The sequence below is a fragment of the Phoca vitulina genome, unplaced genomic scaffold (genome assembly GCF_004348235.1).
Source record: "Phoca vitulina isolate PV1807 unplaced genomic scaffold, GSC_HSeal_1.0 scaffold89, whole genome shotgun sequence".
Taxonomy (NCBI): Eukaryota; Metazoa; Chordata; class Mammalia; order Carnivora; family Phocidae; genus Phoca; species Phoca vitulina.
Genome location: NW_022589792.1, coordinates 1,941,694 through 1,959,310, shown reverse-complemented (window position 1 = coordinate 1,959,310; position 17,617 = coordinate 1,941,694). Strand labels below are relative to the sequence as shown.

The window sequence follows — 17,617 nt, the reverse complement described above, 5'->3', positions numbered from 1 at the left end:
GGCTGGCCTCAACTCAGCCCCTCCCTCGGTCTCTGCGAAGTTAGAAAGTTTAACAGAGAAAAGGAGTAAGAGAAGAATGGGTTGTTGCTAGCGCTTGTGGCGCGCATGCGCAGTTCCTGCTCTCGGTCTCCTCTTGGCGCCGTGGGGCAGTGAAAGTCCGTGAGAAATTTCCCGTCGGCGCGGAAGATGCGCGCCACTTCCGGCCGGGCTCCTAACAACGGGGGAGGTTGGTAACCAGGGAGGGGGGGATGGCGGAGCGGGTGCCGGAGCCCGAGGCGGAGGCGGAGGCTGAGGCGGGCGCAGGCGGGGAGGCGGCGGCCGAGGAGGGCGCGGCGGGCCGCAAGGCGCGGGGTCGGCCGCGGCTCACGGAGTCCGACCGAGCCCGGCGGCGGCTCGAGTCCCGGAAGAAGTACGACGTGCGGCGTGTGTACCTGGGCGAGGCGCACGGGCCCTGGGTGGACCTGCGGCGCCGCAGCGGCTGGAGCGACGCCAAGCTCGCAGCCTATCTCATCTCGCTGGAGCGCGGCCAGCGTAGCGGCCGCCACGGGTGAGGGGGCCCGGCCCGAGGGAGGGAGGGAGCGAACGAGGGAGGAGACGCCCCCATTCCCCGCCGAGCCTGGCCCCGCCCCCTCCGCCCAAGGCCCCGCCCCCGACACCTGTGAGCCCCGCCCAGTGGCCGGCCTGCTGGCCTGGGTCTTCTGCCGCCGGTCCTGGGACGCGCCTGGCTCGCGGCCCCGCCTCCCGTCTTTCCGACTGCCCAATCCTAGGATGCGCCCAGCCTCTCGACCCGCCTCTTAGCACTTGGCCCCGCCCGCTAGATTTCTGGCTGCCCAATCCTAGTACGGGCCCCACTTCCAAGCGTTCTAACTGCCTAGTCCCTGGGGGGGCGGCCCAGCCTCCTGAGGCCTTAATGCCCCTTCCTTGCTGGTCCTTGGGATCTCACATGCCTCATCCTCTAAAACCCCTACTGTGTAGCCTGGGACTGTGAGCTGGATACACTGGGCCACCCAGCCCTGTCCCTCGTGAGGTTCTGGCACTCCATCTGGGGCTCTGTGTGGCCCCATTCCCACAACCCTCGACCCCAGACACAGGAAGACTCCTCACAATCCAGATCGCATTCCCTTTAACCTCTTGTTGGCTCCTGGGGAGCACCTTAGCCCATGGAGACTCAGGTGAAGAGAAAGCCCCAAGTTAGCTGCTCAGGTAGAGGGCAGAGGCCTTTGCAGAGTCTCAGTCTTGAGAATGAGGAGTGTGGATGCAATTTTTCCCTTCCTGCCTAATAGGTTGGTGTGACAATTAAATGAGTTAAAATACAGCAAAAGGCTTAGAACATGGTTGGCACATAGTGAGCCCTCCAGGTATTAGTTGTTATGATGATATTTGTTCTCTGTCACAAGCAATGCTGCGACAGAATCCTTGCTGTGCCCTGGTTTTTATTTGCACACATTGGCATGTTTCTCTGGGGTGAGAGTCTAAGGGTCAAGGATCAACCAGATCCTTCGGAATTGCACCCACAGCCTCCCTGGGGTGGCAGCCTGGCTTATATGCCCGAGTGGAGCAGGAAATGCTCAAGCTAGTGTTCCATTATTGGAGTTTCTTTATTATTATTTTTTTAGACAGAGAGTGCAAGTGGGGACAGGGGGTGGAGGTGGAGGGGGAGCAGAGTAAGAAGGAGAGAGAATCTTAAGCAGGCTCCATGCCCAGCACAGCTCAACCCATCACGGAGCTCGATCTCACAACTCTGAGATCATGACCTGAGCTGAAATCAAGAGTCCCTCGCTTAACTGACTGAGCCACCCAGGAGGCCCCCGCCCCCTTATTGGAGTTAATGATTCAGTTAATCTGGGTAGAGTTGCAGACCTTGTGCTTTTTTCTACAAAGCTTCCGGGAGATATATGCAGCTGGAGTTGAGAACCACTGGCCAGAGGGAGCCCCTGGAGGTCCCTAAGCTGAAAGCAGTATTTGCAGAAGCTCGGTTTGTGTAGTCCTGCAGAACTGGGGCCAGGACACTGAGACAACCCAGGCCGTGCATGGCAATAACCAGGCCCCGGGACACATGGGTAGTTGGGAAAATACACTACCCTGAGTGAGGCATTTGCTGTGGGAAATGGACATGACCAGAGATAGGGGGTCACTTATTTCAACTCTTCAATTATTTGTAACTGTCTTGTACCTGGAAAGATTTCAGTTCAAGACTATGCACAACATGGACCAGAAGACAGAAATGAAAAGTGGGATGAAAAGAGAAAGGAGGGATGCCTGGGTGGCTCAGTAAGTTGGGCATCTGTCTTTGGCTCTGGTTGTCGTCTCGGGGTCCCGGGATCATGCCCACGTCGAGCTCTCCGCTTCGCAGGGAGTCTCCTTCTCCCTCTGCCTCTGCCCCTCCCCACCACTTGTGTGCTCTCTCACTCAAATAAATAAATAAAATTAAATTAAAAAAAAAAAAAGCAAAGAGAAAGGAAAAGGAGGGGCACAGTGGGGCCAGGATCGGTGCTATTAGATTAAGGCATAAGTCACAGGGGACATGACAAGGGCAGTTTTGTGGCATGGTGAGTTAAAAACCTGACCAGAGGGGTTCAAAAGACAGGAAGAAGTGGGAATGGAGAATGGGCCATGAATTTGCCTCAGAGCCATCCTAGCAGCCAGTGGGAAAAGGGAAACAGTGGTCAATAGTGGAGTCTCCAGGGTCCATTTGTTTAAGGAGCGCTTAATCAGCACCTACTATGTGCTGGGCACTCGTATACGTGCTGATGGTGCAGCAGTGAACAACAGAAAATGCTTTATGGAGATGCCATTTAGAGGGCAGAGACTTGTCCACTGTGCAAAGGCTTGTCTACTGCATTACTATACATTTACTATTATTTACCATAATGAATAAATTATGTAGTGTGTGAGAGATTGATAGGGGCTATGTAAAGAAAAAAAGTGAGATAGGGAAAGAGGAATCAGGAGGGGGTGCTGGAGGTTTAGGTAGGGTGTTAGGGTGGGCCACAGTGAGAGGATAGCATCCAGGGTACAGACCTGAAGGAGGCCAGGGAGAGCCCTGCAGATATCTGGGGGAAGAGTGTTTTGAGGAAGAAGGAATGGCAGGTACAAAGGCCCTGAGGCAGGACCCAGCCTGGTGTGAACATGGGGTAGCGAGGAGACCCATGTGGCTGGACCGCAATGAGGATGAAGAGTGGGAAAAGGCAAGGACAGGAAGGTGACAGGGCCTTGTGGACTGCATGGAGGGCTCTGTTTTTTTCTCCCAGTGAAGTGGGAGGCCTGATAGGGTCTTTTGGGTTTTGTTTTGTTTTGTTTTGTTTTGCTTTTTTTAAGTACAGAATTTTGGACAGAGAGGTCCCATACCTGGCTTATATTTTAACAGAAGCACTCTCCAGGGTGTATGTGGCAGGAGGATTGGGCGGGGGATGCACTGAAACAAGGTTGGCTAAGAGTTGGCAGTCTTTAATGCTGGTGATGGTCTCCAGGAGGTTCACTCTTCTCTCTAGCTTTGTATGTGTTTGAATTTTTCTTTTTACATCTTAAAATGTTAACAAGAAAATGAAAAGAAGCACACGGACTCCAATGTTGAGGCTGTGGGAGGGGAGGGTCGGAGATGGCAGACCAGGAAGGAGCTGACTGCACTGGTCCAGGTGAGTGAGGCGGGCCGTGCAGAAGTGGGGAGAAGTGGTTCAAATTAGGGCCAACAGGGTTTGCTGATCGGTGTGGATATGAGAAACACCCCCAGGTTTGGACCTGAGCACCTGGAAAATTGCAGGTGCCATTAACAGAGAAGGGACAGGTCAAGGGGCAATATGACAGCTCACGTGTGAGATGTCTGCGAGACCCCTACATGTAGTGTTGGGGAGGCGGGGTCAGGAGAGGGCCAGGTGGGAGATCCGGATTTGGGGGTCACCAGGCCAGTGATGGTATGGTGCCAGAAGTTGCCAAGGGGGCGTGGGTAGACACACAGGTCTGAGCCCAGCGCTCGCTGTCTGTGCTTAGAGGAGTCAGGGAGATGAAGAAGCAGCAGCAGCCGGGAGGCTGGTGGAGAACCCGCCGGGGCGGCATCCTGGAGGCCAAGGGAAGGGTCTGCCAACGAACACTGCTGGGCTGAGTGAGGCAGCCACCCCCGGGGAACAGAACGGGGCAGTGTGTGGCATAGTAGAGAAAACCCTGACTTGAGGGGCTCAAGGGAGACAGCGGAGAAGACAGGAAGACTGCATACGCGTATAGATGGCTCAAAGGGGAGGGGGGGCAGAGGAATGGGTGGGAGTTGGCAGGGAAGGGGCTCCAGATTATTTAAACCCAGGGTAGAAGAACTGATGGTGTGTTGGTCAGTTGGAGGGGATGATGGAGTTGAGCTTGAAAGCAAATGGCAGAGGAGAGCGAAGGAGAGCTGCTGGGCACCGTTTGGGGGCTGGCCACTGCAAGGAAAGCAGAGCCGCAGAGAAGCCCCAGCAGCTGCTGTCCTCAAACGGCGATGTGTAAGGGGTGGAACTCAGAAATGGGCAAGGGGAGGGAAGGCAGTTTGAGGTCTGGCCTCATTTAATCGCCACAGTGATGCTGTGTGGGAGGCACTATTTTCCCCACTTACCAGATGAGGACATTGAGGCTCAGAGGGGACGAGACCTGCTTGAGGTCACACAGGTAGTCAGTGGTACAGAGGAGACTTGAACTCGGATCTGACTGGCACCAAACACTAAGTAGTGTTCCCAGTACCCCAGTCATGGCAACACTGTGAGTGCGCAGAAGTGGCCATGGGCGTTTGGACGAGGATCTGGGCAGCCAGCCTGCCCCCTTGGAGGGGAGGGGAGAGCCGTGGGAGGGGATGGAGGCATCTGGAATGAGGTGGGGGGGCAGAGACCTGGACAGGGGGTGAGCCAGGGGCAGGAGGGGCAGAGGAGCCTGGGGGAGCTATCCTGGGACCAGACGTGGGGTGTGGGGGCTGTGAATTGTTATCAGGCTGGACGGGTCAGGTGGAGTTGATGGTGAAGCTGACAAGACACCTGGACTGCCTCAGGATAATTTGTGGTGAGAGCATGGTCTGGGCCATAGCAGGGGGGCTAGGGTTCCAGGGCCAGGCTCTGTGAGAACATTGATAATCACAGTGATCATATCTACCACTTGCTGAGTGGTTCCTAAGTGCCAGGGGCCATACCAAGCTCTTTCAATGCACATAACCTCAAGGTTATGCAGCAGTCCCACAAGGAAGCCTGGTTATGATCCCATGCTACAGATGAGGAACTGAGGCATGGGGAGTCAAGGTCATCCAGAGTCTCAGGGCCTTCTGCTGCAGCGTAGAAAAGGAAGGATGAGGGGCACCTGGCTGGCTCACTCAGAAGAGCGTGCAACTCTTCATCTCGGGGTCATGAGTTCAAGCCCCACATTGGGGGTAGAGATTTTTTTTTTTTTTAAGATTTATTTATTTATTTGAGGGAGAGAGAGAAAGAGAGTGCGAGTGGGGGGAGGGGCAGAGGGAGAGAGAGAGGAAAGAGAATCTCAAGCAGACTCCCCGCTGAGTGCAGATCCCGACTCAGGGCTTGATTTCACAATCCTGAGACTGGAGCCAAAATCAAGAGTCAGATGCTTAACCAACTGAGCCACCCAGGTACCCTGGGTGTAGAGATTACTTAAATAAATTAATTAAAAAAAAAAAAAAAAGGAAGGATGAGGAAGCGGCCAGAGCGGGCAGGCAGACCCAGAAGCATGGCATCAGGAAGGCAGAGGGAGGCCCCTAGTGGGTGCAGGAGAGGTGACTCCAAAGCACCTGCCCTCAGCACGTGTACAGCCAGTACTGGCCACAGCCAAGCGGCCTGTCTGGGGTCAGGATCCCACCTGGCAGTTCTGGTGGCCATCCGGGTTTGGGAAGCCCTGGGGGGCCCCAGTGTTTGGGCCCAGCCTTGCCCTGGGCACCCTGAGGCCTTGTCACAGGGGCACACAGTCAGAATGTTGGGCTCCAGCAAAAGTGGGGAAAGCCCCAGAGGCAGGTGGGCATGATGGCCAGGGCACGTGGACCTGAGCTGGCTGCAGGGGCAGGACTGATGGAGGGGGCAGCACCTTGGGCTGAGGCCCACATAGAGCAGGCAGGTAGGGGCAGGGGCAGGGTCTTCTGCTCAAGGTCACACAGGGCTGAAACAAGGGTTTCAGCTGGCCGCGTCTTCATCTGGAGGCTCGACTAGGGAAGGAGCTGCTTCCAGACTCCCTCGGAGCGTTGGCAGAATTCATTCCCTCCTGGGTTGTACAGCTGAGGTCCCCACAGCCTTGAGACTGTCAACTGGGATTGCTCTCAGCTCCCAGAGGCCGTCCTCAGGTCCTGTCCCCTCATAGGCCTCTCATATCCTCGGCCTTATGGGCTCCCCTGATTAGGCCAGGCCCACCTTGGAAAGCTCCCTCCTGATTCGTTCAAGTCACCTAGGCACAGGCGTGGTATCCCATCACATTCTCAGGCCGCCCCACTCATGGGGAGAGGATTATAGAGGGTGTGTGACCCGGGGTTGGGAATCGTGGGGCCAGTGTAGAATTCTGCCTGCCACACTGACTTTCTGTTACCCCTTTTCTGAGTTCTCCACTCCCTGGCCACAGGCCCCTGGGCAGGCAGCCTCACTCCTCAGCCTCATTTTCCCACTTGGTGAAACGGGCGGTGATGCTAGACCACGGTCCAAGGGCTGGTGTCAGTGGAGGAGAGAGTCCCCTGGGAAATAGAACAGCAGCTACAGTTAGGCCTTGGAGCAGCATGCTGTCACTAGCTCAGCATCAGCAGGCCCTGTGTTCACTCCCCCTGCCTCTCTGTCTTACAGGAAGCCTTGGGAGCAGGTCCCCAAAAAGCCAAAGCGGAAGAAAAGTAAGTGGGGCTACAGCCAGCGGGGAGGGGATGGGTGTTGGGAGTAAGTGGCTTTGCTGTTCGTTCCCTCACTCATCCTCAGGTCCCATTTGTGGAGGGCCTGCACCGGCCGGGGCTGTGCGGACCTGCACAGATCCAGCCCTGCCCTCACAGAGCCCGTGGTCTCAGGGGAAGACGGGACAGGCCCAGCAGGGCCGTGGCAGGGGAGTGGGGGCCCAGAAGAAGGGTCTGACCCAGCTGGGCCTGGGGGCGGGGGCAGAAAGGGGACTGTCACCTGTGCTGTGCCCAGTGGGGGTCCCCCACCACCCCCATCTCACACATAAAAGGCCAAGTCACCACCGCACGCCGCAAGCTGGCAAGGGGCCAGGCCAGACCACAAACCCATGTCACCGGAGCAGTCCCCTTAGCTCCTGCACTGTTCTGCCTGGTGCAGGGGAGTCACCCAGGGGAGAGCTGGACAGGGCAGAGGGAACAGCTGAGGGGAGCGGGGCGTGAGCAGTCGGAGTGGAGGTCTGCAGTGCATCCCTCCCACCCCTCGGCCGTGAACCTCTGAGCCCTGGCACTGTGGGTCTCGGGCCTTGTCCAGCAGGGTAAGGGCCACTGGCCCAGGAACAGCCGTCTGGTGGCAGCGAGTCCCACCCCTTGTCACAGTTGTCAGAGGCAAGGGCCGAGCCAAGTCTGTGACCTCCAAATCCCAAAGGGGTGAGGAGGGAAATAAGGAGGCAAGTGCCAGACTGGAGGGGCGACTAGGGGTGGGGTCCCTGTTGTCTCCACGGTCGTCACTGGGTTGGAGGCTCCAGACAACATCCCTAGGCCCAAGACCCTTCTGGGCACCCTCCTCATCTCCCAGCCTGGAAGATCGGGAGGACAGTTTCCTCCCCCTTGGCTGCAGGACCAGCATCATTAGACATATGGCAGGTTCCATTTCTTGGGCATTCAAAGTGTATCCAGCCCTGTTCCGTGCCCTGTCAATGTCTTCCCTCCCTCCCCTCTGGCAGCCCTCAAGGAACGGGGACTGTCATTCTCCCCTGGCCCAGAAGAGGTTCAGAGAAGCCAAGTCACTTGCCTGGAGCCACCCAGCTACAAAGTGGCAGTCGGGATTTGAATCCCACAGGCTGGCTCCACTGGGCCTACCTCCTTAAAGCATCTACTCATCCAGCAAGTGTACTATGTGCCAGGCCCTGTGTAGGCACTGGGGATACAAGAGGAGCAACAAACAGGGGTCCCTGCCCTTGGGGAGCTGGCATTGTAGTAGGGAAGACAGAAACACGGACAGAGAGAACCACAAATGGTATCTAGGTGCTACCTGGAGAGAAAGAACAGCAAGTCAGGTCGGCTAGAAGGACAGTGGGGAGGGGGTGGCAGACTGAGGGAAAGACCTGAGTGAAGGGGGAAGGGCAAGGTAGTCATCTGGAAGGAGACACAGTCTGTGCAAAGGCCCTGAGGCAGGGCCATACTCTGCTCATTTCAGGAACAGGGAGGCCATGAGGCTAGGATGAAGTGATCAAGGAGAAGGGCTGGTGATGGGGCAGAACATGCAGGGCCTGGTGGCTCTGCGAAGGACTTTGGCTTTTACCACCAGCCAGGTGGGAGCCCTGGTGGATTCTGGGCAGAGGCGGGGCATGGCCTGACTCAAGTGTTTGCAGCAGGCCCCGTCTGTTGGCTGTAGGCCGAGTAGACTGTAGTGGGACAAATGTGGGAGCAGAGAGACCAGGGCAGAGGGGACTCAGCTGGTCCAGGCCAGAGACGTTGAGACGTTGATGAGGATGAGTCCATTAACAACAAGCAGCTACTAACCACTGCGCACCTATCATGTGCCAGGCTCCATGGTTTATGTGGTTTAACTTATTCAGTGAGGACAGTCTGGCCGGTGTCCGTTATCACCGGCGTGGACCTCACCTCTCAGGGCCTGTTTCTTCATCTGCAAACTGGGGACGGGCCTGGACAGGGTGCAGGAAGGTGTCTCACCGCCCGGGGCGTCCTGGGGCCCTGGGGGGCGAGCACTACCCCTGACTCTGGACCCCGCCCTGTGTGTGTAGGGAGGCGGCGCAACGTGAACTGCCTGAAGAATGTGGTCATCTGGTACGAGGACCACAAGCACCGCTGCCCGTACGAGCCGCGCCTGGCCGAGCTGGACCCCACCTTCGGTCTGTACACCACGGCCGTGTGGCAGTGCGAGGCCGGCCACCGCTACTTCCAAGACCTGCACTCGCCCCTGAAGCCCCTCAGTGATTCAGACCCTGACAGCGACAAAGGTGGGTCTGAGGGCTGAGGGCTCTACGGCTCCTCATGGGCTGGGGCGCCCTGGACTCCCTGCCCTCATGGGTCTTGTCGGCCTCGGGCCAGCACTGGAAACATCAGAGCAAGGAGGCTGGCGCTGGCCTCAGGGATGGCGCCCGGACCCGGCAGGCTGAGCTGCAATCTTCCAAGTCCTGGAGCTGAGAGGCGGCGGCCCCCATTTTCCAGAGGGACAGCTGTGCCCGAGGCCAACTGGGCTGGGGGTCGGGAAACCTGGCTCAGCGGCTGGAGGGAGGGGTAGGTGCTGGGCCTCCTCAGGCTGGGCTGCTCTCCGGGCCTCTGCCTCCTCCTCTGTTTTCCCTGGCCCTTTCCCTTTCCGTTCTGGGCTCTCTCCCAGCCTCATCCTCTTGCCCTCTCTGCCCGGGTCTCCTCCTTCCTCCCCATTCTCTGTTCTTGAGCTCTCGTTCCCCCTCCCTCTCTCACTCTTCTGTTTCTTCCGCTCCCTTCTGTCTCCTGCCTTCTTCCTGTCTCCGCCAGTCTCTCCCTGTCTCCCCCACACCCCCACTCTCTTCCCCCCATCAGTCTCTCCCCCCACTGCCCCTGCCCCCCCTCTGCCAGCCCATGTGGGTCACGTGTCCTGAGCACACAGCAGGACTGGGAGGGACTCTGTTACCGAGGCCCAGTTGGCCCTGGTGGGGGGGATGGCAGAGGAGACGCTGTGGGTGGCGAGGGGCTGCCCACCTGCCTGCCGGCCTCAGGGGCTCAGCTTCAGCTGCAAGAAGGAGCCCAGGGCCCACCGCCAGGTGCCCTGCCAGGGCGGAGGGTGAGGTCAGTCGCCAGGGCTGAGTGCGCGCTGGCAGGGGCCTCAGAGCAGGTGGCATCCCAGCTGGCCAAGGGGAAGCCGTGGGCGAGAGGTGTTCCAGGTGGGCCCCCTGGCCAACGGCTGTCCCCTGTGCGCCAGCCAGACCCCAGCATGCAGCCGGCCCCTCGGCAGTCCTCTCCCCGCTCCAGGTGCACCCCCACCCAAACCCCCCTACAGCTCTTCATTAGCCCCACTTGGCAGTCGAGGAAACTAATTGTGACTGACCCCTCTGGTGATGGGTCCGCACCCCACCCAACTTTGACACCAATGGCTGCCCGATGTGGCTCTCAGGAATGAATGCTGAGATGACGGGCTGGCGGGTCGCCTGTGGCTGTAGGGAGCGGGGAGGGGCTGTGTCCCTAGCCCCGCCCTGTTCCCTCAGCAGCTCCCTTACCAGCTCTCTGCCTGGGGTGGCCCGGGCTGCTTCTCACTAAGTAGGAGCACCTCCTGCCGGGACTGGGAGAGGCCAGGGGATGCGCAGCCATTTCTGTGATTAATGTTATGATCACCTGGAAAGAAGCGCAGTCTGGCCTTCACAGCTAGACGCTGCAGTTGGGGAGGCAGGCGCACACCCAGGCCATGCCCCCAACTCACTAGGTGACTGCCCCCTGCTTCAGGGTGGAGCCCAGGGACTCAGCTCACCCTGCAGATTACAGGGTGTTACAAGGAGGGGCCGATCCCCCTACCCCACTCCTGCTGCTGTCTGGGGGCCTTGAGTCAGGGATGGGGCATTATGATAAGAATGATCATAGAAAACATTGATAGGGTGCTTACTCAGAGCCTGGTACTGTCTGAGGCGCTTTACATAGATTTCCTCATTATCCCAAACACCCCCTGGGGTAGGTGCCAATTTATCCCCAGGCCCAGAGAAGTTACTTAAGGCCCCCCCATTCACACAGCTGGAGCGGGGAGCACCGAGATCCCACCCCGAAGTCTGGCTCCAGAGCCTGCGTGCTCCATTTGACCTTCTGGGAGGGTAGACACATGGTCCCCAGACAGTGCGCCCCAACTCTGTCATGAGTGTGTAACTGAGGGTCAGTTCTTGATTTTTCTGTCCCCCATTTCTCCCCGTGTGTGTGGACTTTAGCACGAAATACCTGGGCGAAATGTTGGTCTCCTTGACTTTCGTCACAGCGTTGGGCTGAGATTCATTTGTTTTTAGAACTGTGTGCTCAGTGGGCGTCAGGCGGCCTTCTGGGCACTGGGGCCTATGCACAGGGCCCCCCATCCTTGTGGAGATTATGGAAGCGGAGAGGAAACAGGATAAACAATATCTAGAGTACAGTGGAAGGTAGTATTTTGGAGGAAAATTAAGGAGAGAAAAGAATGCGATTTGAGATAAGGTGGTCAGAGGCTTCCCTGAATAAACAGCATTTTAGGAAAGGGTCTGATGGAGATGAGGGAGGGAGCCCCTGCGGGTATCTGAGAGAAGAGTGTTGAGGCAGAGCAAACAGCAAGTGCAAAGGCCCTGAGGCAGGAACCCGCCTACTATCCCTAAATACGTGGATGTAGTGCCAGTGGGTTTTGCTGACAGACTGGAAGTGGGGTGAGAGAAAGAGAAGTCAGGGGCAGCCCTAGGACTTTGTTTGGCCTGAGCAACTGGAAGGACAGAGCCGCCATCATCCCCTGAGACGGGGATGTCTGGGAAGGGTATGGGCTTTTTCTTAGGGAAGATTGAGAGCCCAGACTTGCTGAGCAGATTCTGAGGTACCTGTGAGACCCCCCCGGGGGGCAGCAGAGAAGGCAGTGGGAGGTAAGAGCCCCAGCCCCACAGGAGGTCCAGGCGGGAGCTGTCCCTACAGAGGCATCGGAGTATGGGTGGTGGCAGGATAATAAAAATCAATAGTCAATCTTTGTCCCTGGTTCCTGGCACAGAGCTCCTAAAATCCTTGGAATTTCCTGAGTGATGGGAATGTTCCTTCATTGTTCATCATGAGCCCTTTTCATAAGGGGCCCCTTTGGAACACACCTGGGTCTGTGCTAATCTGGGTGACTCAGGCAGGGTCCCCTAGATAGCTTCAGGTTGGGGGCTGGTCACCAAAGACCAGACACATGATTAGATGGGGGAATCTCTCAACCCCATCCCTGACCCCCAAGGAACAGACTGGGGCTGGAGACTGGGTTGCAAAAACTCTTTAAGTAAGGAGGTCCAGAGAGCTTGCGGCTTGGTGAACACCTAGAGGTGCTAGGAGGGTGGCGTGTCTGGAGAGGGCGTGACAGCTCCCGCCCCAGCCCCCACACCTTGCCCTGGGCACCTCTTCCATCTGACTATCGCTGAGTTGCATCTTTTGCGATAAAACTGTAGTCATAAGTAAAGCACTTTCCTGAGTTCTGTGAGTTGTTCTAGCAAATTATCAAACCTGAAGAGAGCGTCGTAGAAACCCACAATTTATAACCAGAATTACAACGGCCAGGGTCTTGTAGCCGGTGTCCAAGTTGGGGGCAGGCAGTCTTGTGGGACCTGAGCCCTTAACCCATGGCATCTGAATTGACTGGTCAGACACCCAGTTAGTGTCAAGAGTGAGGGCTGTATTTACCACCATCATGCTAGCTGAGGCCCTGGGGTGAGTGGAGCACTGAGAGCCCTGGCTAGAACCTTCCAGACCTGTAAAGGCTAACGAGGCTAAGAAGGGGCCCTCAGAGAGGGCCCAGAAAACCAGAATTCGGGTCTGGAGGCTGAGGGAGGAGAGCGTCTCTGAGGAGCAGGGGTGGTCGGGGCACAAGGGGGACCGAGAAATGACCGATGTTTGTGGCACTGAGGGGGTTACCGTGCCCAGCCCCCCGTGAGCCCTCGACAGATACTGTTGCCGCCACTGTTGCTATTGTGACTGTCCCCTTTCCTCTGTCACCGCAGTGGGCAATGGCCTGGCGGCCGGCAGCTCCGACTCTTCCAGCGCTGGCTCGGGCTCTGACTCCGAGGAGCCCCCTGAGGGCCAGCCGGCCAAGGTAGCGGCGGCGGCGGTTACCCCCGGCAGCCCGGCGGGCAGCAGCGGGCTCATCACGCAGGAGGGCATGCACATCCCCTTCGACGTCCCCCACATGGAGAGCCTGACTGAGCAGGGCAGCCCGCTGTGCCCCAACCCGGCAGGCAGCGGGCCTGAGGCCCTGGAGACGGTGGTGTGCGTGCCCGTGCCCATGCAGGTGGGCCCGGGCCCCGGCACCCTCTTTGAGAACATGCCCCAGGAGGCGCTGGGCGAGGTGGTGGCCAGCTGTCCCATGCCGGGCATGGTGCCTGGCTCGCAGGTGATCATCATCGCCGGCCCCGGCTACGATGCCCTCACGGCCGAGGGCATCCACCTCAACGTGGCAGCAGGCAGCGGTGCCCCCGCTGGGGGCCTGGGGGACGAGGTGCCCTGCGCCGTGATGGAGGGTGTAGCGGCCTACACCCAGACGGAGCCCGAGGGCGGCCAGCCCAGCACCCTGGACCCTGCCGCCATGGCCGGCATCGAGACCAAGAAAGGTGTGGGGGGTGGGGGGGCTGCTGTGGTCGCTGGCAGGGGTTGGGGCGGGACCTGGGAGGAGGAGGGAGGGTGGAGGGGTGGCCCCGGAGCCAGCTCCTCAACCACACGAGTCCCCCTGCGGACACCCGCCCTGTGTCTACCCCCGTAGAGAAGGAGGACCTGTACATGCTTAAGAAGGAGGAGAAGGAGGAGCCCGTGGCCCCAGAGCTGGCAGAGCCGGCGGCGACAGGGCCCGAGAGCGCAGAGCCCGAAGCAGAAGCGGACGGGGAGGAGCTGGACGGCAGTGACATGTCGGCCATCATCTACGAGATCCCCAAGGAGCCCGAGAAGTGGGTGCCTGGGCAGCCGGGGGGGCTGGGACAAGGAGCAGCCCACGGGCCCACAGCCGGCCTGGTGTGAGAGCCCCGACGCCATGGGCCCCTTCCCCTCCAGGAGGCGGCGGAGCAAGCGGACTCGGGTGACGGATGCCGATGGCCTGCTAGAGATGTTCCACTGCCCCTACGAGGGCTGCAGCCAGGTCTATGTGGCCCTCAGCAGTTTCCAGGTGAGGCCACCACCCAAGCAGCCTGAGCGGGGCCTGCGTCCGTTTCCTGCCGCCTGTGTGCTGGCCTCTGCGCAGTGTGGCTCCCGGAGGGCCCCACTTGGCCCCACTGGGTGCCGCTGGCCTGCCTCCCACACGCCCACCTCTCAGTAGCTTCTCACTGACCCTGCCTCGGCCACAGGACACCAGGCGTCACCTCGCGCTGCCTCCCCTTCCAGCTCTCCAGTGCCCTTGTCCTGCCTTCTCAGTCAGCCTGAACTCAGCCTGCTTTTTGCCCCGGCCACCTTCTTGGCTCCGGATGCCTCTTCTCCAGGCTCGGCTCGGGATGCCCCTCCACCAGGAAGCCCACCCTAGTTCCCCAGGGCTGGTGGGGCCTGCGAACCCCGGGTTACTGCACCACCAGGACATCCCTGTAGTGTGTCCTCTGGAGCCTGGACGGGATGCCCCAAGGGCAGAGACAGGGTCCTGTCACCTTCCCACCTGTGGCAGGAGGCGGCACCAGTAGGCCTTTGAATTTGCCGAGTCTCATTTTCCAGCGTGTGTTGAGCACCTTTCGGGTGCCAGGCCTAGTGCTGGGCCCTGGAGCTACGGGTGTGCTGGTGAGTTAAAGACTAAAAGAACAAAGGAATGACTGAGGGGCTGCCTGCTCCAGACCGTGGGGGCAGCACAGCTCCATGGCAAAGCCTGCTGTGGGACTTGGAGCCCTGGAATCCAGGCCAGCCCTGCCACTGCCCACCCGTGAGACATGGGCCAAACCCTAAGCCTCTGGAGCCTCATCTCCCGATCCATAAACAGCCAATAGCAAGGCCCCACCACAAGGTTATGACAAGGCTGACTGATGCCCCAGCCCAGGCCCTGGCTGGCGTGGGTGCACAGGAAAGCTGCGGTTGATCCCAGTTGTGCCCCTGGGCCTTTGCTCAGAGCTGGAAGGCCCTCACAAGGGCAAGGGCATGGGCACGGACACCCCTCTTCCTTCCTCCAGAAAGGCTGGCCCCAGCCTGCCTCCCAGCTACCCTTATCTGTCCCCACCGTGGAGAGCCCTGGAGGTGGGCCCATGACACCCACAGTCCCACTCCCCCACTCCTGCCCCTCTTGCCTACAGAACCATGTCAATCTTGTGCATCGGAAAGGGAAGACCAAAGTGTGTCCACACCCTGGCTGCGGCAAGAAGTTCTATTTATCCAACCACCTGCGGCGGCACATGATCATCCATTCAGGTCAGGCCCAGGGTGGGGCTGGCAGCGCGGGGCATAGGGTCATGGGCCTTGGATCTAGGCCGGGGGCAGGCGGGCTGAAAACCCCCAGGGAGCACTGGGTCCACAGGCATAGGACTGCCCCCGCGCCCCGGACTGCCACCCAGGGCTGCTGACTCAGTGGGTAGCTGTGGGGCTGTGTCCCGCGGGAGGGCACGGCTTCAGATATTTCAAGAGGCGGGAACCTTGGATTCTTATGTGAAATCGCCCCGAAGTTAAAATACTGGGGTCAAATTCAGACCCACTTTGGCTTGACAGTTTGCACTCCGTGCCTCCCGGGGAGCCGAGCTCACATATCAGCTCTGCCCCAGCGCCTTCCCGGGCAGCCTCTGAGCCTCATACGGGGCTGTGAGCTGCCCTCGGTATTAACCGCCCTCGTTATTAGAGTCAGCAGTGGCTCCCAGAGGCTGCGGGATCTGGTGTCCCTGCGCCCGGAGGTCCGGGAGACCGCGGGGGAGACGTCCCGCAGCCCCCGCCCCCGACGGCAGCGTGCTCAGCCCCGCATCTCCCCCAGGTGTCCGTGAATTCACCTGCGAAACCTGCGGCAAGTCCTTCAAGAGGAAGAACCACCTGGAGGTACACCGACGCACGCACACCGGCGAGACGCCCCTGCAGTGAGTGACAGGCTTCCCCGCGGGCCGGGGGTGGGGGGGAGTGGGCTGAGAGGGAGGGTGGCTGGGCCTGGACCGGCAGAGGGCGGGTCCACCCCTCGGGTTCCGGGGCGGGGGGGGAGGGGCGGCTGGGTCCTCGTAGCTTGGGCCCCGCCCCCAATGCGGCCCCACCCCAGTCTGACCCCGCCCCCGGTGTCGCCCGCCGGCTCCCGGCAGGTGCGAGATCTGTGGCTACCAGTGCCGACAGCGCGCGTCGCTCAACTGGCACATGAAGAAGCACACAGCCGAGGTGCAGTACAACTTCACGTGCGAGCGCTGTGGGAAGCGCTTCGAGAAGCTGGACAGCGTCAAGTTCCACACGCTCAAAAGCCACCCGGACCACAAGCCAGCCTGACCCATCCAACCACTGACCGCCCCTATTTATTCATCCGCTCGGACACGACGCCCGGGCTTGCCGGGGCCCGGACAGCCGCGGGGGCCTCCTGGACCGCGGGCCGGAAGGAGGCGCCCCTGCCCTGCCCCAGGGCTGGGCCCCCCTCCCCCGGGGCTGGTCCCCCCCCAACCCCGCCCTATCTGGAGGTGGCGCCTGGGACCGCACTGCTAGAACTGTGTCAAGAGAGCAGAGCGAGATTAAAGAGTGAGAAAGGAGACGCCCTCCCCCTAGGCCTGGATGATTTGGGGGGCCGGGCCCCTCTTTGTCTCCATCCTGGTCCCTTCCTGAGCAAGGTCAAGGCAGGCGGTGGTGTCCCTACATGCCGGACACTGCCCTTTCCCTCACAGCCTCTGCGCTGCCTCAGCTCTCTGGGCCTGGCAGCTCCGAACACTCCCTGTCGCAGGCCCAGGGTTGGGAGGTTGGGAGCCCGGGAGGCCACTGGACATCTCCCAAGACTCAGGATCCTGATGCCCGCTCCTAAATCCCTCACGGAACACGCATTCCCCACCGTTAGAGAGCTCAGGGACCGGTTGGGGAGATGTTCAGTAGACCCCTAAGTAAGACATTTACAGCTGACAGGCCCCGTGCAGGAAATAGAGTGATGTTAGTTTCTGGCTGTTTAAATCGGTGGTCAGGGAGGTCCTCTCTGAGATGGTGGCATTTGAACATAGACCAGAATGACAAAGAGGTTCCGTCCCTGAAGAAAGCTGGAGGAGGCAAATCCCAGGCCGAAGGAACAGCCAGTGCCAAAGCCCCGAGGTAGAACGGCTCGGCGTGTTCCTGGAACAGGAAGCCGCGGTGGGGAGGGGAGTTGGCAGCGATGGGGCGGCTGCCCTGGCCCCATTTCCCGGAGGAGGATGCTGAGGTCGCCGCCGCCTCCTGCCGGCCGCCAGCAAGAGAGGCGGGGAGCGATACAAGGCCGTCGGCCGCCAGGTGGCGCGCACGCTGCGTGGGCCCTGGTGGCTGCAGCCACGTGACCCTGGGGACCGCAGCCGCGAGCCTGGGCACGTGCCCGAGGGAGCCCTGTGGCGCCACGCGCAGATTGGCCCCTTAGCTCCTCACCAGCTCGTGGGGGCGGGGCCGCAGCTAGGCTTCATTTTACACTTTGGACCAGGGGTTATCCCAACCAGGGACGGACGTGTCGGCGAGGATGAGCAAGTCCGGCCGCTGGGGCCACCCACGCGAGCTCCCTAAATCTCCCAGGGCTCAGTCCCCTTCTCTATCCCCGCACATCCAGAGCCAGCAGTTTCCATGGAAACCGCATCCGGGTCTGCGCGCCCAGGAGGCGCTCCCCTCCCGGCACAGGCACAATTTGCAATCCGATAGGAGCCGGGAGGAACACGGGGTGGGGAAGAAGCCCTCGCTCGGGGTCTCTAGGTTCGACAGCCAGGT

The 17,617-nt window shown here is 59.8% G+C and overlaps 1 protein-coding gene across 1 annotated transcript; it reads left to right on the top strand.

Annotated features, from left to right (window-relative positions):
- Positions 1–248: 248 nt before the first annotated feature.
- Positions 249–17,238, top strand: ZNF653 (zinc finger protein 653). Its single transcript, XM_032396184.1, has 9 exons — positions 249–547; positions 6,783–6,826; positions 8,866–9,081; positions 12,781–13,386; positions 13,536–13,716; positions 13,820–13,931; positions 15,031–15,145; positions 15,696–15,795; positions 16,009–17,238. Exons 1-9 carry the CDS (start codon positions 249–251, stop codon positions 16,184–16,186), a joined length of 1,851 nt encoding a protein of 616 aa, XP_032252075.1. The 3' UTR covers positions 16,187–17,238.
- The last annotated feature ends 379 nt before the right edge of the window (positions 17,239–17,617 follow it).

Bases quoted from the DNA above. Each gene is read 5' to 3' on its own strand.
- ZNF653 (XM_032396184.1), top strand. From the start codon at position 249: ATGGCGGAGCGGGTGCCGGAGCCCGAGGCGGAGGCGGAGGCTGAGGCG. The intron at 548-6,782 runs GTGAGGGGGCCC...TCTGTCTTACAG, and splicing joins CAGCGTAGCGGCCGCCACGG to GAAGCCTTGGGAGCAGGTCC. The intron at 9,082-12,780 runs GTGGGTCTGAGG...CTGTCACCGCAG, and splicing joins AGACCCTGACAGCGACAAAG to TGGGCAATGGCCTGGCGGCC.